Below are 20,198 nucleotides of genomic sequence, written 5' to 3' on the forward strand. Positions count from 1 at the left end.
AGCTGATTGATAGGCATGATCGGCAATATAACTACCAAGTAAATGAAAATGGAGTAGAAGCTTTCCTCCAGATTCTGGTGTCTGGGACAGTCTGAGAGCAGGAGGAAATCTCATTAGCACCTTCAGGATGAAAAGTGTAGATACAGGATGAAAAAGACATGCTTGAAATCCTCCCAGGAGCTCATGGGTAGTTGGGCAAATCACTTTACTCTGAAAGCCATCCTGAAGGTGCTAATGAGATTTCCCCCTGCTTTCACACACAGACTGCCTGCAGATACCAGCATTTGTAGGGCAACCTCCACTCTGTTTTTATGTACTTGGTAATTATATCACTGCTTAAGTCCACCCACAAGTTACAAATAGAGAGTCTATGCTAGCACTCCTCTTCTTACCTTAAAGGCTTAACATCAGTCATGCACATTAGGACTTTTTAAAAATATAAAGATGAAAATCAGAATGTATATTTGAAAATTATCACAGCCATAAATTTTAAAAAAGTTGTACATGGCGACTCACACTTGTAATCCCAGCACTTGAGAGCCCAAGGCAGGGAGGATTGCCATGGGTTTGAGGTGAACTTAGACTACTTAGTAAATTCTAGACAAGCCTGGGATACAATGATTGTGTCCCAAACAAAACAAAACAATGTCAAAAAAGTAACAATTTTAAGTTAAACAAAACCTATGGATCATTTTGCCAGATCCCCCCCTTTTTCCCCAGGGAAACTTCCAATCACAGCATTGATTTAACTAGAAATCCCCATCTTCCTTTCTGTTCTGCTATCTTATCCAGCCGGAAAGATCCATTTGATGCCACACAAACTCACTCTCCCAGACCCCCTGAGGCTGTTAGCACACAGGATTGCTTCGCTTCTGTTTGCTTGCATAGATAAACATTCACATTATCCATAATAGCAACCTCATTCTGAGTGCTCTGTGTGTAAAAAGAGCAGAAGAGAAACTCATAAAGAATTACCCCACATATAAAGGCATCACACTTCAACATTTCTATGGGGCAGTATCACAAGGTGGAGACCTGGAAACTCAAACCTAAGAATAATCTCATTGCAGATAACAAACTCCTCAAAACACCTCAAATTGTGGCAACTTTAGAAAACGATTTCTACTTTTCTTCCTCTCATCCATCAACAGCTTACCTGTTAACTCCCTAGTCAACACTAAGACGTTGGGAAAGGCTCCTTTCTTGGTATATGTCTCAATTGGCAGATAATATCACTGCTAAAGCTCACATCTAAGTCCTTCTTTGTAAGCCCCAGGAGCTGCACAAAGCTCTAGGGGGAGTAGAGATTGGCTTTCTTGTCAATCTATTAGCAAGAAGCACCTGGTCTCTCTTTGTGAAGAGTGTGTTACTACAGCGAGCTTTGCATCCTTTGGCTTCCCTGCAATATTAACTTCTTAAAAGCAAAGACCTAGACATGAAAGCAGGCTGCTTGTAGCTCAGAAAAAGATGAATGGAAAGCACCCAGGGCTCTTTCTTGACCCTCCACAACAAGCTGTCCACACCTGCCCTCACTGCCTGACTCCCACCAAAGAAAACAAAATGTAACTAGCTGTCATTTTTTTCAGGATGTAGGTACCTACTACTATTGAGACTGGTCATTTGTACAACTCAGCAGACATAGTTGTCATTGTTCAAATACTTTCTCACTTTAGACAACCCTGGGCTAAAACCAAGTTAATGAGTAACTGAATGCCCCTTTGGGGGGATGGAGAAGAGAACACATGCATAATGAAGATTACTGGACAGAACATTTGGACCATATATATGTATAACAAAAATAATTTAGAACCCAATAGTACTAAATGATAGTCATTATATTTAAAGTGGGCGTGCTGTTTTATAATTTTATAAATATGTTTGTATTCACTATCGCATGTGCTTCAGCAACTAATGTGCTGACAAGGCATTTTATCAGCACTTTCACAGATGCACTCAGTGAAGTTTAGCGGAGCTGAGGGACTCTATCAAAAAGTCACAGCATTGGGAAGTGGTAGAGACAGAACTTCGATCTAGTTTTCTTCGCTTTGTAGACTCCATGAATTTTTAATATCTCAAGCTTCAATGCTGTACATCTTGAGGACATTCTAGCTGCTTATTAGACAAGGTCCACTTCCTAGTAGATAGAATGGGTCCTTCTGCATCAAAGTTATATATTCAAGGAACTGATATGCTAACAAATAGGTTTAGAGTCACCACAAGATCTTGCCTGAGAATTCCAAGCATGAATTACTTAGTGAGATGCAACTGGCAACTTATGTGTCAAAGTTCTGTATGGTGTGTTCCCAAAAAGGAAGTAAAACTAGGTTTCTCTAATTGCAGAATCCATTTTGGGAAACTGCCATGGTATATTGATGGATTTGTTGCCAGTTGGTCAGTATAGATAGATATATTACTGCTGTGAATGTATTTTGAGCTCTGCATTGGACTCGCCATGTCTCCCAATAAAACAACAACCCAGGATGTTCATTCCTCCATAAGCTCTCTGTCTGCAGATGTCACCTGGGATAAAAGGCCTATCATAAAGTTCCTTCGCTGGTTTTATCCTTTTTATCAGATCAACCCATCAATGAATTTCTTAATACACCTTGCTTTCCAGCTCACATTTATTAGGATTTCACCTGACAGTTTAGAAGAATACAGTACTGAAATGTCCATCCCCTTTGTTATGCCACAAGCTTGTTGGGAGTATGCATTTGGGGTTGTACTTGATCATTTAAAAATGTGTGTGGGGGGGGAAGAGGCTGAATGTTGTGGTACATGCAAGTAATCTACTATAATCTACTTAGGAAATAGATACAGAAAAAAATCAGAAATTCAAGATGATTCTAGGCTACATAGTGTGTTGTGAGACCAGCCCAAGGGTTGCCATACATTTATCATGACAGTGGTTTTCTAAGGTAGCGCTGGTTTATATCCATAGGCTCTTTGAGCTCCAGCATCAGCATCAACAGAAACAAGAGAACAATGCCCTTCAAAGCAGGCATCTGTTTTTGAGTGTTGGGGTACTGCGGACTGAGCTTTATGCTTTACACGGATCTTTTGTTTTAAATGTCCACAATGTTCTAAAATAAGAAACAGTGTTGCCCCATTCTTCAAATGTGGAAACAGGAAAAGAGAGATGAAGTACATGACTGCTGTGATTTGCCCTCCAAAATTCACTCTGAAACTTAATTCCCAGCACAACGCTGTTGTGGTGCAGCTGGTGGGGTGTTTGGAAGTGATAAGGATGTGTGAACTCTGTTCCCATGTAGCATATTGGTCCCTTACAAAAAGACTGGAGAGTACGAGATGTGCTCATTTTTGTCCTTCCATCTCTTCTGCCAGGTGAGGAAACAGCATTTGCATCTTTTGTCATCTAAGAGTACAACAAGGACTTTGACAGGTGCCAGATGCTACTGCTTTGATGTTGGACTTTCTAGCTGCCAGAACTGTGAGAAATTAATTGTTGTTCTTTATAAACCACCAAGTCTAAAGTATTTGTTAATAGCACAAGTGGACTAAGACACCCATGATGAGAAGTGCTACTCTTGGTAAGCCATGAGTAGAGATGTAGCTGTGGGTGAGACATTGTGCAACAGTCATCGATCAAAGTACTAAAGTCACCAATCAGAAAGGAATAGAAACCCTGAGAAATTCTATTTTCAATGCAGAAATAATTGTGTTGCACTGGGCTTGGTGGCACATGTTTTTAATCCCAGCTGAGGCAAGAGAATTTGTGGCAGTTCAAAGCCACTCTGGGCTATACTGTAAAATTTTGTCCTGAAAAAACCCAAAAACCAACTAAATCCTCAAAACATCACCCAACCCCAAACAAAGCAAAACTCAAACAAGGGACAGCGATGGAAGAGAAGAAGCAAGTCATGGAAGTAGAGCCATTAAAAAGAGAAGCACCTGGCAGACTTTGGGATGAGTTTTAAAAGTGACTATACCCCCAGAAAGCTTGAACACATAAATTCTTCTTGGTATTATCCTCCTCCTGAGGGCTAGGTGCAGGCAGTTCTTTGTAAGAAGGCTGAGAGGAAAATTCAGTGTGGTCAGAATAGGGAAAATCAGGTCCATTCTTAGTGGAAATATATCTCAGAAGAGAACAGAGAACCTGCAAGGTTAGGTGGAAATGCATAAAAAAAGATCCTCTAAAGATTCTTTGAAGTGTTTTGCCAGGAACCACAGCCAAAGAAATGATCACAGACTGTTGCCAGTAGACAAGTCTGTGAGAGTTGTCTAGGCATTGTCTTTATGTTACAGATGGAGAAATTGACTCCTAAACAGTGGAAGGGACTTTAATTATGACACAAGGGAATTAGAAACAAAGTCCAAGAATAGAATCCAGTAGACAGTATTATATGCAGTGTATCAAAAGAAGAGAAGAAGTGAGACACGAAAGTCAGCCAATAGGATCACTCACTGGTTATGATGTAAAAGGTCTGTTCAGGGACAAAAGGAAGATACAAGAAAACTGAACAAATTCTAAGCCATGCTCTTTATTCCTGAGTTGTCTTCTGGGGGAGGCAATTTGCAGTACTAAATGAAATGGCAAATGCACATCATGTTCTAAGTCAAGTTGACTAAATAAATGGATGATGATGAATCACCAGAACCACATGGCATCTACCCAGATTTTGGGTAAAATTATATAACAGCTAACCAATGTGTATAGCCTTTCATTCCAAATAGCTATTGTGCCATGAGCGTGCCAGATTGACAATGGGTTTCTTCTCTACAAGAAGTGTTATAAAGGAGATCCAACCAGCCACAGGATGGTAGAATCACTGATCAGGTTAGGCACATGTAATACTTTGGAGGCAAGGCATCATTTTCCCTGTAAATTAAATGAAGTACCTTTTGCATAGTCTTTTACAGTTTACACAGACCTTAAAGCTAACTATGCCTAACAAACTAATGAGAATTCTTTGAGAGGATCAATGTGCATGTGAACAAAGTGAAACCAAGGATACATTTTGACAAAGCCCTTGGCAAGGACCCATGCCAAATATTGCTTACAAAAGTTAGGTCACCTTGAAACTATAGAAATTTAAAAAATGGATAGGGACAAGTCTTACAGGGAGGAAATCATGAGTTGGAATGAGCAGAGACTTTTCTGGAGAAGTATGAATGGTGTGTTCTGAAGACCAGTGCTGGGACAAGAGAACATTTTTGGTGATCCATCTTGGCAACCTTTATAATTTAAATGGCCACAAAAGTTGCCAGACATAGATTAGGGACATCCCTAACCCAAAAGACTTAGAACCCAAAGTGCTTCTGGTTTTGAAGTTCTCCAGATTATAGGATATTTATGTGGCCTTTACTGGTTGAACATCTATCTGTCTATATCTAACTATCTATCTATATATCCAGGAATGGTGGTGCATACTTGAACTAGGGGTTTTGAAGGCTGGAGAGTCAGCAGTTTGAGGTCATCCTCAGTTATATATTGAGTTTGAGGTAATCCTGGGATCCTGACTCAAAAAACAAACCAATAAATGGAGGAAGAGAAAAAAATCATGCCACCACACACAACACGTGACCGGAGCTTGATGACACAATATTAAGAGAACCAGAGATGGACAAATAGCACACAATTCTACTTTATATGAGTTATGAAGCAGCAAAACTCAGATGCCTCAAAAGAAAATAGTAATTTTTAGGGACCGAGGAGTGCCTAGTGGAAATGAAGAAGTGCTATTCAATGGGAATAGTGATTAGTCCTGCATGATGGAAAATGCTAAGCATCTGTTGTTGAGCAAAGTGGACCTAATTAATAATACTGTACAGTACACATATAAGTTTGTTAAGAGGGAAGATTTCACATTAGTTTTCCTCAACAAAAAATGACTTCGATTCTAAGAAATATTTAAAGAGAGGGAGTGGATAAGATGTGTATGATCTCTCTAGAGAAAAGAAGATGCTTAAAATGAGACCTCTGGCAGGCAGGTAGCTTTAGGGCAGAGTCAGGATAAATAGCAGTTAGTAAGGGAATGAGGCTTTGGGAGAAACAGGCATCTTAGAGACCTTGCACAATGGAATTTCAGGCAGGATTTGATAATGGAAGAATACCTGTTAGTCTGAAAGGACTTAGAAACTCTAAGACACACAAATATGAGGAGACTTTTGTTTTGTATTTCCTTATTGACTCCAGCATCCCTGCTATTTCTTTTTTCTATTGCTATTGTCTTTACATAGCTGTTCAGTGATGCGTTGTAACCTATCTGTATTAGACTGCTGTGAGAAAAGAAAACAGACATGCTGTTTGAAGAAGGAAAGGTCAACATATAGCTCTTCCTGTAAAGTTATTCCATTGATCTACTCCCTTTTTTGTAGTGTTGGGGAATTAAACCTAGTACCTCATATATGAGATGCAAGTACTCTACCCAGCTCCAATCCCAAGCCTCACTGTAGGTTTGCACAAGACTCCCAAGGTAGCATTTCTTTGTATAACCAAGAAGAACTTAAGAACAAATTCAATGGGAAAACAGCCAATGGCTCAATTCACTTTTAGATCTACCCAGGGTCAGAGATGGTAAAACAACAACAACAAAAAAACACTCTTTGAGAGTATCATCTTTCCTAAAAGAGTTCATGGCATAGTGTGCTGCAGGGATTTTTGTGGAGGTCTAGAAAGCAATTGATTTTTAAATCTGAGGGCATCACCATTTTCAGCCAGTTACCTGCAAGGAAACGGAGTTGATTCTTCACTTTCATCATTCCATCACCAGAGCTTCCAATGCACTCATCTTCATCATCACCACAGTCTCCACTTTCAAGTCCTTCCTCATCCAGGTTTTTATCCAGAACTTTACCCTTGGGCACAGACATGGTTCTCAGGAGCTGAAAGAAAATAACAGGACTAGAGAAACTCTCCTTATTTTTTCTGATAGGTTTAGAAGAATGTGCTACTAACAAGAGGTATTATAAAACACACAGCTTTTAACAACTGTTTCCAACTGGGCGTAGTAGCAGACACTACTAGTTCCAGCTAAGAGGGAGGTTGAAGCAGGAAAACGGCTTGAGTCCAGAGTTCAACACCAGTTTGTGTAACATTGCAAGTCTCCATTTTAGAAAGCCATTTTCAAATTTAACTATGTGTAAATTGTTTACACATTTTAGAGTTCCATACTTATAGACATTTCCATAGCATTTGACATGATTCTCCAACTCTTTTACTACATTTAAACCACACTGAAACCAGAGGATACATTGCATTTTTCATTTCTATAATATTGTATCTATGTTTCTGAGAGTGTCTATGGTGGGAGAACACAGACAGAGAACTTAAGACGTGACAGGTGAAGCGTATGTATTATCTACGAGGACACCAAGATCAGAAAAAAAATTCCCTACAAACGTGTCCTACCACCATTATATGAAAACAATAGCTGTTCCTAATGGAATGAGGACAGATCAGTCTCTTAATTGAATAACATTCAATTTAAATGATTACTTACAATTGTCACATCCCATATTTTGATTAGTAAAAAAAAAAAACAAAACTCATCAACAGTTCTCACTCCACAGCTCCAGTAAGATGCTTTTAAATCAGTTTGCTTTATCATAGCTAATCTGCTTAGCCAGATATATATTTGTTTGGATCTGGTACAGAGCTTTTAAGTCATGTGGCCTTGTTTTATGGGGTTCCTATCATTCCAAAGTCTCTCTGTGGACAGACCCAAGCTCGTAGTATGAATCATCATTTAGGGCCCATTTCATTTTCTTTGCCATCTGGCTACTATCCCCAATTACTGCCCCAATCTCTATCTTGTCACCCATTTCTGGTCCTCTCAGTCCCACCCCTTGTTTTGCAGTCAGAGTTGGTGATGGTTGATCTTGATTATCAACTTGAGAAGATTTGGAATGAGCACGGAAGAAAGTCTCCGCACACGCCTGCGAAGGATTTTCTAGATTAGGTTAGCAGAGGTGGGAAGAGCCACCCTAAGTCTAGATGCTCCATGCCATAGTTGGAGTCCCAGGCTGTATGAAAAGGAGAGCACAAGCTGAGAACTCCCATTGTACTTCAGGACCTTGGATACAGTGGGACCAGCTGCCCCATGCTCTTGCCAACTCTTGGTCTTCTCTTGAAAGCTAGAATTTTATCATTAGCAATAAATACGAGTATTTCTTTTCCTAATGCTGACAGTCTCTCTTTGTTCCTTTTCAAACAGTGATGTGTAAATATTGAATTCCTTGAAATGTGTATTGAGGCATACTTTGTGTACTTTCCACTTCATAACCCCAAATATTAAGAAATTCAAAACACAAATGGTGAAAAGTGGCTAAGTTTAGTTCACAACACAAATAATCTCATAAGAGGGTTTCCTTGAGATGTATGTTGATATATAGTTGAGGCATAAATATGTTGTGTATTTCTCAATTTTACTTAAGGGTTGAGGTTTAATAAAATCAGTAATTTTCACAGCTTCAGCAACAGTATTCTTAGGTGACTACCACTTAATTTCCTGCAACCATATGTAGTGACGATTATGGTGACTATCACTGCATTTTAGCATCACTGCCCTGATTTATACAGTGGTGCTAACATTTACCCTAGTCAGTGACTTGGCAAATACCAACATAGTAAAAACAACAAATAAATTTTTAGTATTGTTGTGAAAGTAGTTTCAATCTTGTGGCTCTCTGGAGTTCATGGACTTCCAGAGTTCATAAACCATTCTTTGAGAACTGTAAGTCCATGCAAATATCACTATAGTTTAACTAGAACCTCCAAGCCATTCTTAACCATTATTTCTTATGGGAAAATTACTATTGACATAAGCATTTCATGTTAATTTCCAAGAATGCATCCTTTGTGTATACCACGGACTGTTTGAATTAGAATTTTTTACACGAGGAGATTTTGTGGTTAGGTATACATTAGTGAACTTGCTATTTTTCAAGCACATCTCACATTTGAGCTTTTTAATTAATACCTTCAGTAAACATTAACTGAGAACATACTATGAGCTGCTGTTCATTTCTGTCTATTGAAAGGCTTCCAGATTTTTAAGCCAAGTTCAAGTGCCATGTCCTTAATTAAGTCTTCCTGGCAAATGATCATTATAATTCTCTCCCTCCATCTCCCACAAGTGTTCTTTTATCTCTACCCCCTAAATGGCACTTTTTCTATATATGATCTGGTATTACTTATGTGTATTTATGATTTCCCCCCACTAATATACTGAGCTGCTATGGATTTCATAGTATTATAGTAGACACTTAATAAATGTGCTACTGAATTGAAGCAAAATGAAGTGGCATGGTAGATCTTTGAATTTTGCTCCATAACTGGATAGAAAAGAAAAAAATCTCAAAGGCAGGATTAATTAATTATAGAAGAACTTAGAAATTGAGATCAAAACTCACTTTAAAATGATTTATTTTTATTTTATGTATATGCATGTGTGTATGTGTGCCATGTGCATGCTTGGTGTCTGCAGAGGCCAGTAGATGGTTTCTGATACCCTAGAATTTAATTTATGGTAGTTGTGAGCCATTTTGAGGCACTGAGAACTGAATCTGGGTGCTCTGGAAGAGTAGCCCAGCTAAAACCCTTTTGGATGACCCTGGCTAAGACCAGTAGCTATTTCCAGAGGCCATTTTCCAACCCTTTGTACAATGCCCCCAGTATTGTTCAGGAGCTCTGTTTAAATAAGGTGAAATAAAAAAAAGCCTTTAAATTTTTGCCAAGGAGGATGCTACTTTGGTTCTTCAGTTATGCTCATTTTGAAGACAACTCCAGCAAGGAAGGGTAATTATGACATTTTCTAATGATTTCACAGAGATAGCTGCTGAGGAGTCTAGCCCTCACATACTAAGAAAACAAATTCAAACCAAGAAAACTATTGTTCATGCAAATTTTTAAAGAAAAAATCTGAAGAAGAGCATTGGAAGAAGGACAATGGGTCTTAGGACAATTGCCAATAAATGACTATGGATTTAGCTCAGAAATCCAACCAGCTAATTCCATTTCACAATATTGACCTTTTTGTTCTCTCACTATTTACAATGTCTTTCAGACTTAACATTCACTTCATAAAAAGAAAATTGGGAGAGACTGGTACATAAGCACAGGTAACACAAAGGTCTTAGTGTTGTTGATGAACTGTTTGTCATTTGCAAAGGACAATATCCTGTCAGCTTTTAAAAATAAGCCCTTGGCTCAGAATGGTGATTATCAATGTCAAATATTATTAAAATACGAATCTGACTGTTTCATCCACTGTCCACTTAGCCAGGCTCTAAATGTGAAGTGCATCTGCCATGCATTGCTTCACATATAGCAAAATAAACAAGACCATTTACAACCCAGCATTTTCTATAGCTGCCACCCTCTGTTCAGCTGTGTTAGCTACTGTTATAGTAAGTACAGATTTATTCATTATTTTTAAGACAAAGTCTTGCTATGTATCCCAGCTTTGGCCTTAAATTAGAAATTCTCTTACCTCAGTTTTCATAATGTTGAGACAATAGGCAAATGGACCCATATCTAGGTCTTGATTTTATTTTACAATCTACTTTTTAAATGTATAAGTAGCATGCTATGGTTTTCACCTTTCTTTTTTTTTCTTTGTCTTCCAAGGCAGAATCTTACTATATAGCCCAGGTTGGCCTTAATCTCAAAATCTTCTTGCTTCAGTATTCTAAGTGTTAGGACTGCTGCCATGTATCATACTATTGGCAGGGTTTGAATTGGAAATGTACTGCATATGTTCATACAGCAAATGTTTAGTTCCCAGGAGATGAACTTATTGGGAGGGGCTAGAACCTTAAGGAAGTGGGTGTGGCCTTACTCAAAGTAGTTTGGTCACTGGGCTTCTGGCTTTGAAGAGGACACTGGGTTCTTAGCTTGTCCATAACATCCTCCCTGGCTTTCCAAGAAGCAGGTGATACAGCTCCTCTACAATGTACTCATTGCCATGATGGTCTGCTTCCCCACAGACACAAAAGCCACAGAGCTAATTGACCATGGACTGGAGTCTGGGAAATCATGAGTGAAAATAAACCTTCATCCTTATTAGTTGATTATCTCAGGTATTTTGTCAAAGTAACAGAAAGCTAATGAATACAACATATGTATGGAAGAGTAAAGGGAAAGAGAAACAAGTGAGAAAGCCCTTTGAGTGTAAAACTCAATAATATTCATGGGTTTTTTAAAAAAGGAATGTTTTAAGTTGATGACTTTTATATAGTAAATCTTGAATTTTATAATCACACATACCTGGGTTGTAATCCTATTTTTTCTAGTAATTAAAATTTTATTTTCAGACAAGTTGCTTAATCTTCATAAAACAAAATGTGAGAAATAGCAGGGTGTTGGTGGCGCACGTCTTTTATCCCAGCACTTGGGAGGCAGAGGAAGGCAGATCTCTGTGAGTTCGAGGCCAGCCTGGTCTACAGAGCGAGTTTTAGTATAGCTTCCAAAACAATACAGAGAAACCCTGTCTCGAAAAACAAAAAAAAATGTGAGAAATAATGTTTGCCTCACAGAAGTTTTATGATGAATAAATAAGATAACTATAGTATTTCATCTATGGTTATACATCTACCAACAAAGGAATTTATCAAAATTTCTTTAACCATTTTCTCAGTATTGAATGTTTGCGTTATGGCTACTTCTGATTTTCCACACAAAATCATTCTCATCAGGTTGCTTTAAAATTTGGATCATTTCTTTAGTAGGATTACTAGGTTAAAGAGTGTGTACATAGAGTCCTTAGGTACCATGATAGTGAGTATAAATGTCTATAAACATCTAAGACGCTAGCTGGAAATGAGGCTCACTGGGTTAGGGATGTAGATCAGTGGTAAGAGTACATGCTTGGCAGGCCTGAGGTCTTAAGTTGGATTCATGACATCTCAAAGGTAAATACACAAATAAAAACAAAACAACAAAAGAAAAAAAGAAATGAAACCAGGCTCACTAGCTCAGAAGCTCTGATCCCAGTGGAATGTACGCACCAGTATTTCTAAGTACAGCTGTCTTCCAGAATCTCAAAGTCGGTGAACCACAGACAAGGTATTTTTGTTGTGGTTTTGTTTTTGAGATGAGGTTTTATTATGTTCCCAGGCTGGTCTAACATTTACAATTCTAAGATGTCCTCCTGCCTCAGCTTCCTAAGTAACCTGGATCCCAGGTTCATGCCAGACTTTAAGAAAGGTTTCTGCAGTGTTACTCTGCTTAGAAACTCTTTGGAACTGGCTTTGGATGTGAATTATGTTAGCATGATTGTACATGATTATGTGTGTTGGAATTTTTGTTATTGCTCTTCAAACCAATTTGAGAAAATGGGAAAACACAATGGCATTTTTCTTTTCCCTGAGGTATGACCATCATGACCTTTTGCTCTCGTAGTTATTAAAAATACCCTTCTAAAGAGAAAGAAAACCCTCTTGTATAAAGGTGATTGACTTCATTTTATTATAAAGGGAAACACTGAAAAGTTATCCTAGAAACAGGTACCCAGGTTCATGCAATAGAGGGAAATAAAACCCTGACATAATTGCCTAAGAAAATCAGAAACATGGTGCAAGAGAGAATAGACTTTCTAGAACATAGCAATCTCATATTCTTAAATACATAACTAAGATCAAAAAAGGGCACTGCATCATGGGACAACAAGATTTGGCCAACGTTCTTTTCATACTTGGTTGACAAGAGAACAAAGATCAGAATAATATACTTCTTGTTCTTATGGGGATCAAATATTCTGAAATGAGGCCCATGGGAGCAACAAGTCTTGATCTGTCTATATGGTACAGACAATGTGCCTCTTGTTACTGTCCTGATTGTGAGGGCAAGAGTCTTATCAGCCTCACACTGTGCTGGGACAAAAGCACATATTCTCTCACGTGCTCTTTGAATGCTGTCCTCCAAACTGTGTGACAGGGAAGACAGCTGTTCCAATTTTCTGCATCAAGGAAACACTCTAAGCCTCAGATAGTAGACCAGACTAAGTCGCTGAGTAATTTATAAGGATCTTAGTAAAAAACACCCTTAAGTCCTCAAGTTCAGAACTCTTCAAGAAAAATAGTATTAAAAAATAGTATTATTTAAAGGTATGTATAATCGAGATTTTCAGTTTTCCTTTGTCAACTTGATTGCCCTGATATTAGTAACTTCCTGTTCTATGGCATTTTCTCAGAGGCTAGGTGTTAACTGTAACTTGATAGGAAAGACTTTTACTAATTGGGTGGGAGAATGAAGAAAGGGCAATAAAACCAGCTATGATGGTACATGCCTTTAATTCCATCAACTTAGGGTAGAGATAATTGGATCTCTGTGAGTTCAAGGCTTCCCTGGTCTACATAGGAAGTTTCAGGGTACCCAAGGCCTCATAGTGATACCTTTGCTTAAAAAAAAAACAAAATAAAGGGCAATAATGACACTAGATGCCTCCCACTTGCTTTCCATCTATTGTGTCTTAAATAACCGGACCATCCCATCATGAATTGGTTTGTTTTGAAAAGCTATGGACAGCTTTGGACAGCTGGATAGAATGAAAAATGCCATCTTTGCTGCTACACAGCTAAGAGTTTTCTCTTTAGCATTCACAAAATAATAAAGGGTAAGTAACAAAACAGATACTGTAAATATGGGGTTTGGTATGTAGTTTGGGGATTTAGCTGGTGTGTCTTTGAGCTACTCACAGTCACTCTTCTAGGCATGTTTCTATTATGGGAACTTCAGGTTATATTTTAAAGCTATTAAGCTGGGCTTACAAAACTGATTTGGAACTGTTTGGGTGTTTTGCTTTATACAACCTGCAAGGAATGTTTTGAGGGTCTGGCTTTCCATGTCCGCACTAGTGTAAACACATGCTTTACTGTTTGTATTTGAGTAACATAAGCTAATGGGAAACAAATGTGGTGACTCCAGTGAATCTTGGATGTTTTGGAATGCCAGTATGATTTACACATTGTGCACATCCACAAGGCCTAGCATGTGACCCCTGCTTTGCATGCACACTTTCTTTGAACAAATACACCAAACCACAGCCACAAGTAATTGGAAACAATTGCAACTCCACACTTTTGAGATGAAGCCAGACCCCCAAATGAACAAGGTTAGAAGTAATGACTGTATATGCACTTCTCACACTGAGAAGGCCATGCAGCATAGCAGTTAAGAGTGTGAGCTTTGGAGTATGATCAGCATGGATTCCAATCTCTCACCAGCCAACTTACTAGTTATGAGACCCCGGAGAAGTCACTCAGCCTCTCTGAGCTTCAACTTTCTTACCTGCAAAATGGGGCCAATACTATTAATTCTTTAATAAATAGAAGTATCAGCACATACATTTGAGAGTTCCGTGAATGCTTTGTCTCATGGAATTTTCTAGTTTGTAAATATACATTTCTCTGTTGTATCTCTGATAGATTAAAGAAGTCATACAGTCTGCCTGCCTTGATCACCTGCATCTAGCATGCCATTTGTCACAAAGTAAGGTAACATTCAATACATGTTCACTAAATGGATGAATGGACATAAAAAAGCAAACAATATATCATGCTTAGTGGTATTTCCTGGCAAGGCACTAAGTTCTCTGACATCTGTGTACCACTGTTGACGAAGTTAACAATCTCCAGGAAGAAGAAAGTGAGGAGGGACAGCAGGCCCCACCACACCAACAGAGGTAAAGGGCTTCTTGAATATGCCAGAGAATCATCTGGGTGGGTTCTTTCCAAGTATGAGAAAATCCATCTGAATGCTCCCAGTAAGATAAGGAAAGGTCTGTGAACCAAGGAAGCACTCAAGGATGTGTAGAAGAGGTAGGAGTAGTGTGACTGCTGCAGGATGTGCTCCCATCGGTGCTCTTGACTGAGCTCTGCCACGCCCACCCCTCAGCCTTTGTACCTACTCTGTCTGTACTCAGGATGTCCTGTTGGGATTCAAATGGTTTTGGATTTTGGAGTGTTTAGAGCTTCAAGAGAACAGATCAAGGATGTTCTACTGGTATCTTAGAACCATATAGTTCTTTAGGCTTTCTTAGAGAGGAGGCATTCCACAGGGGCTAAAGTCTTATACTCTGGAGTCAGTAAACTTGACTCCAAATCTGGACACTATTGCCTGCCACCCTCAGTACTGTAAACAAATTATTTAACGTCTCTAAGCTTCATGCTTCTTATCTAGGAGATAGGCATGGTAATACCTCCACTTGTCTCTCACACTGTGTGACTGGAGGGATTGAATAAAGCTCTAAGCTTAGTATGTGACATATAGCTCATAAACTACATATTTACAAAGCACAGAATGAATTAGGAAACTTTTAGGTACAGGTTACTATTCAGTTACAGCCCAAGTAGAGCTAATTATGAGGAACACAAATCCCTTAATGTTAATTATTCTGTTATTGCTAGCAGCATTATTTTAATAATTCAAACCACTTTCTTATCTGCCTTCTCAGTTGATTCTCTCCAGAACACTATGAGGCAACAACAGAGACATCATTAGCCTTATTTTACAAGAGAAGTAGCCTGGGGAGAGACATTAGGCAATATGTCTGTTTTTAGGCTACATGCTTGTAAAAAGGCTGGTCATGGTGGCGCATACCTAGAATCCCAGTAATCCTGAGGCCGAGTCAGAAGAATGACAAGTTTAGGGCTAGGCTGTTATACATACTGAGATTCTGTCTCTGAAAACAAAATAAAAACTTTACGAGGGGCTAGCTACAGTAGAATTTAGCTGGGGTTTGGAATAGTACCACAAAGAGGGACTTTACACTCCAGCACAGTAATGGAAAAGAAAGGACAAACTAATGAGTTCACAACCTAAGTAACTGCATGCATTGAATTGTATGTATCCCATCCCCTTTCTCTACCATTGTTCCTGTATCTTCCACTGTTATTGCCCTGGTATACTAATAGCTCATGCTCACTGTGGAGCCTTGGATGGAGAAACCAGACAGCTAGACCAGATGCATACATATGCTGAGTGACTGAGGGCCACCACTCACTTTATTGGGACCCTCAAAGGCAGATGCCATATTTCTCTCCAGATGCTGAATCCTCTCCCACTGACAAAGTGATGTAAAGTCAAAGAGGAAGGGAAACAATTGAATATTCTTAAATAAATTAGCCAGATAACCCAAAAGGATATGGTTACCTTAAGACCTAAATGGCTCAATGAGGCTCCTATAGCAAACCAGTGAGCATCTTCCAATCCATAGCCAAATACATGTTTTGTTAGGTTTGTCTGTCAGTCTGTTAATTATGGTTCTGTAACTCCCTCCTCAAGAGGCTCCAGATTTACTTGAGTATGCTTCTGCTTTAGGAACCAAATGCCCCATAGACTTGCAGTTATAAGAAAAGTTGCACCAAGAAAGTCATTCCAATTAGACTGACTGGCTAGGTTTGGCAGCAAAGTGCCAGCCTAGGAAGGTAACAGAAAGGCAGACCAGCAAGTCAAGCTTTTCCTCTGGAGGCCGCTGACCCTGAGCATTCCCTTCGCTGAAGATTATAGGCATGCTTGTCCCTGTATCAGTTTGAAACCACCATGAAAAGATATAAGGATGAAATATCACTTTATTTGTGTGGAAGCAAAACCTGCTTCAAAGGCATCTGTGAAACCCCACGCCACTGCTTGCTTTCCAAAGGAATCGCCTCAGTGAGATAAGTACCAATGACAGAAGGCAAAGGGTCCCAGGGTGAGAGTGTACCAAGATATTATGTATTTCCTTGGGGAACTGAGGTTACACAGACATGATCTGAGCATTTACTACTGTCTGAGTGCATAAATGTGATCCATTCCAAATAGACATCTTGTGGTTATACTTTTGGGAAATGAGAATTCTTGCCTCTAAAAATAGCCTCTATGTATGAACCATGTCATCAGGCATTGGGCTTGAAGAGTCAAGCTGAGGGGAGGATGCTTCAGTGTTCTTCCTGAAGGCATCTGGCCCACTGAGAGTTAGCAAGATGTCTCTAGTTTTCCTACCGAGGATTCTTCCTTCCTTGAAAGACCAGATCTAGACCAGGCTTTAAAGATAGTTATTTTTCAGTTAAAAACTAGTTTTTCTCTTTGGCACACATCTGAAAAATAGAAATTCTGAAATATTTTCAATAATTAAGGTAGCACTGTAGAATTCTGAAGGAAAATAAATGATGCAGGGCATCTGGTACAAGTAAAAGAGCCAGGACCTGATGGAAAACTATACTGACTTTTCAGTTTCCTTCGAGGCCAGAGAATTTCAGACATTTTTCTTTCTAACTTTTCAGTCTATGGAGTCCTGAGGGGAAATGGACTGTCACAGGAAGTGGGGGCAGGAACAGAATCACTACAGTATCCACATCTCATGTATCTTTAAAGGCTGAAGGAGAAGAAATCAAAGAGTAGTGTTCACTAAGTCTTTCAAGCTTTTTAAGTAAAAGCTAACTTAAGAGACACTTGAAAAATGATTTTCAATACCATAAAAAGATAATTTGTTTGGTAAATGCAGCATTAAAGACACTGAAATGGCTGCCTCTTCAGAATTTGCCACCACAGTTTCATAGACTTTCATCACAGAACACTTAAGAACTGGACTCTTCAGTGCAGCCTGGCAAGCTTAGCTGTGTATTGCCTCTATCAAATGATTGACTATTGCCTTCTGGTGTAGTTTTTCTTTCTGGACTTGAACTGATTTGAATGGCAAGATCAACCTTGGATGAAAGAATGTGAAATGGAACTTCTGGTATTTTCCAATAGAAAGGAATTTGAACTCTGCGTTTGTGACTATTTAGGACACCCCTGCTCCTTTCAGAGTTAGAGGCCAAATTTAGAGTCCTGTGCATGCACTCCACCACGGAACTACACCACCACTCCTTGCTTAGGACACTTTTAAAAAGTACATTGTGAGTAATACACTTCAAATAAAGCCTACGCAATAAGATATCAAATGCATTCATTGGCTTGTTGGAAACCCTTACCAACAGTGTTTTAATAAAGTCTAGTCACTTTGCATCTATTATTTATTGACATTGGCAGTCATTGTATCAATTTCACTCTACTAAATTCCATATATACTTACATAGGATTTTAAAGCAGTAATACTTTCTGCTTGGCTGATTCTAAGCCTAGGAAATATTTTTGACTTAACATTTGCCCAAATTAACCTTTACAAACATGCTATTTAGCACTTGTCTAAACCAACTTTCACAACCACCATTGAGTCTCTAAGCTGAAACCTGGTTCATTTGGAGGATTTTAGCCTTGGGGTTAATTTTGTTCCTCTGAAATTGGAATAGGATTAAAGTCTAGTACAAATACAATCATTTCCATTTCTGTCTGTCTCTCTTTTATCATTTCTTCATATTCTTTCATTCTGAACCACATCTACCATTTCTCCTACTGGCTCTGCCTAGGAATCTATTCCTGAGACAGGCCCTTTGATTTTCCCAACAAGCTTATTTGAATTTAACCACAAGGTCTGGGAAGAGCATTATGTAGCCAAGTCCAACCAATATAAACTGAGTGTTAGGGAGAGCTAGATCTTATGCTCTGTGGCTAGGTGTGTGATGGCTCTCTCTAGTGGATATGGTATGCACATTTTTCTTGTTTCTGAGACTTAAGTAATTGGACGGCTATCTTACCTGGACCCTTTTCCCATCCCTCAAAATTATTTGATGCTGACGGTGGTGATAGAATGGCAGAAATAAGAGAATGTACGTGTGGGAGGGAAAAAGGAAACAACAAATTACAGCCAACACACATCTATAGCTCTACCTTTCTTTGTTTCTCTTCACTGAGCTCAATGTGGAAGAATGTCTTGACCAGTTCTGACATGGGTTTCTCCACCATTTTCTGAGATTCCTGGCAGCTATAGGCAATTAACATCTCCCCTTTCCCTCTTCCATAACATTCAACCTTATAATGGATAACATACACACATTCCAAGTATTGTGTTCACTTAATGACTCTGGATACCATGGTAATTTTTATCTTTGAAGGCATAAATTGAATACACTAGCTAAGTGCAACAGGAAAGGAGGTAGGTAAAAACCAGAAGCCTTACCCCTCAGAGGATGACATTCATTGTGGGATAATAAGGATTTAATAGCTGTTTTGAACACAGAAGTGTTCAGTACTATAGCCAATACCTTACTAAGGGGAATTGAACCCGGGTCCTCTAGAAGAGCAGTCAATGTTCTTCACTGCTGAATCATCTTTCCTAACACACAATTATATTTTGCTTCCTACTTTCCTTACCCTATTTAAGGACTACTCTAACATTTCAGATGGCTGCTCTTCAACATTTTTTTTGTTTCTGAAAAGAGGCAGGAACATACATAATGCAACCGATGGCAAAACTGTCCGTAATGACTCCACAAGTTCAAACTACATTCTATCATCATCATCATCATCATCATCATCATCTCATCACCCGAAGCAATAGCACAGAGACCTTCTCCCACAAGCATAAGCATACTCCCCACAACACCAGGGAGAGAATGGACAGAAACACACATCCATAAATATTTATGCCTATACAGATAGCTTGATTGGTGGAAACTAAGTACTAAACTTTGTAACAAGTAATGTCACACCTGGAAGGCAAATGTTACTAAGGAACTTCTTTACCATCCTAAAACATGCCCCTGCTCACCCTGCCCTAGCCTAACATCTATTTCTTTTTCCTAGGCATACAGGCCAGGAATAAAATTTTGTTTCCATTAATTCAACTGGGAAAATCGTTCCTTCACTTTACGCATTTAGGCATTAGCATCTCTATGTGGGTCAAACCTGTGTATTTAGAAACATTACCTTACTTTTAGAGAACCACACCTAAACGCTGTTATGGCTCTGTGACTTTTCCGTCTAAACTCTATGAAAAAGAATTATCTATGTACATTATTCCTCATGTCCCTTGTAATTCACAGCACATTTTTATTACTTTGACTAGCTGACTGGGAAATAACAAAGAAGCAATGTTTACAACTGGACGTGGTTAGTCTTCTCTCTAGAGGAACCAGTCTTTTCCAGTGGTTCCTTGAATATTCCGTCTGTCAAGGCACTGTGGTGCCACATCCATGTGTCAGGTCTTCTACTCTGCCAAAGCCCATCTTTAAATACACTCAAGATCTTGCTTATGATTTAAAATTTCCAAGTACTAGCCTCTACATTTACCGAATGGAGAGTATACTAGCTGCCTTACATAGCCTATCACAAAGAAATAATTTGGTATGGTACCTGAGAACACAATAGACAACAG

The 20,198-nt window shown here is 38.9% G+C and overlaps 1 protein-coding gene across 1 annotated transcript in view; it reads right to left on the minus strand.

The window, feature by feature from the left end:
- Positions 1-20,198, minus strand: part of Gpc3 (glypican 3) — a 362,100-nt gene that overhangs the window by 38,056 nt on the left and 303,846 nt on the right. Inside the window, exon 7 of the mRNA XM_005085548.4 lies at positions 6,687-6,846. Coding sequence (XP_005085605.1) covers positions 6,687-6,846 — 160 coding nt within the window. The remainder of the gene's footprint in view (positions 1-6,686; positions 6,847-20,198) is intronic.

This window comes from Mesocricetus auratus, unplaced genomic scaffold (assembly GCF_017639785.1).
Source record: "Mesocricetus auratus isolate SY011 unplaced genomic scaffold, BCM_Maur_2.0 Super-Scaffold_100003, whole genome shotgun sequence".
Taxonomy (NCBI): domain Eukaryota; kingdom Metazoa; phylum Chordata; class Mammalia; order Rodentia; family Cricetidae; genus Mesocricetus; species Mesocricetus auratus.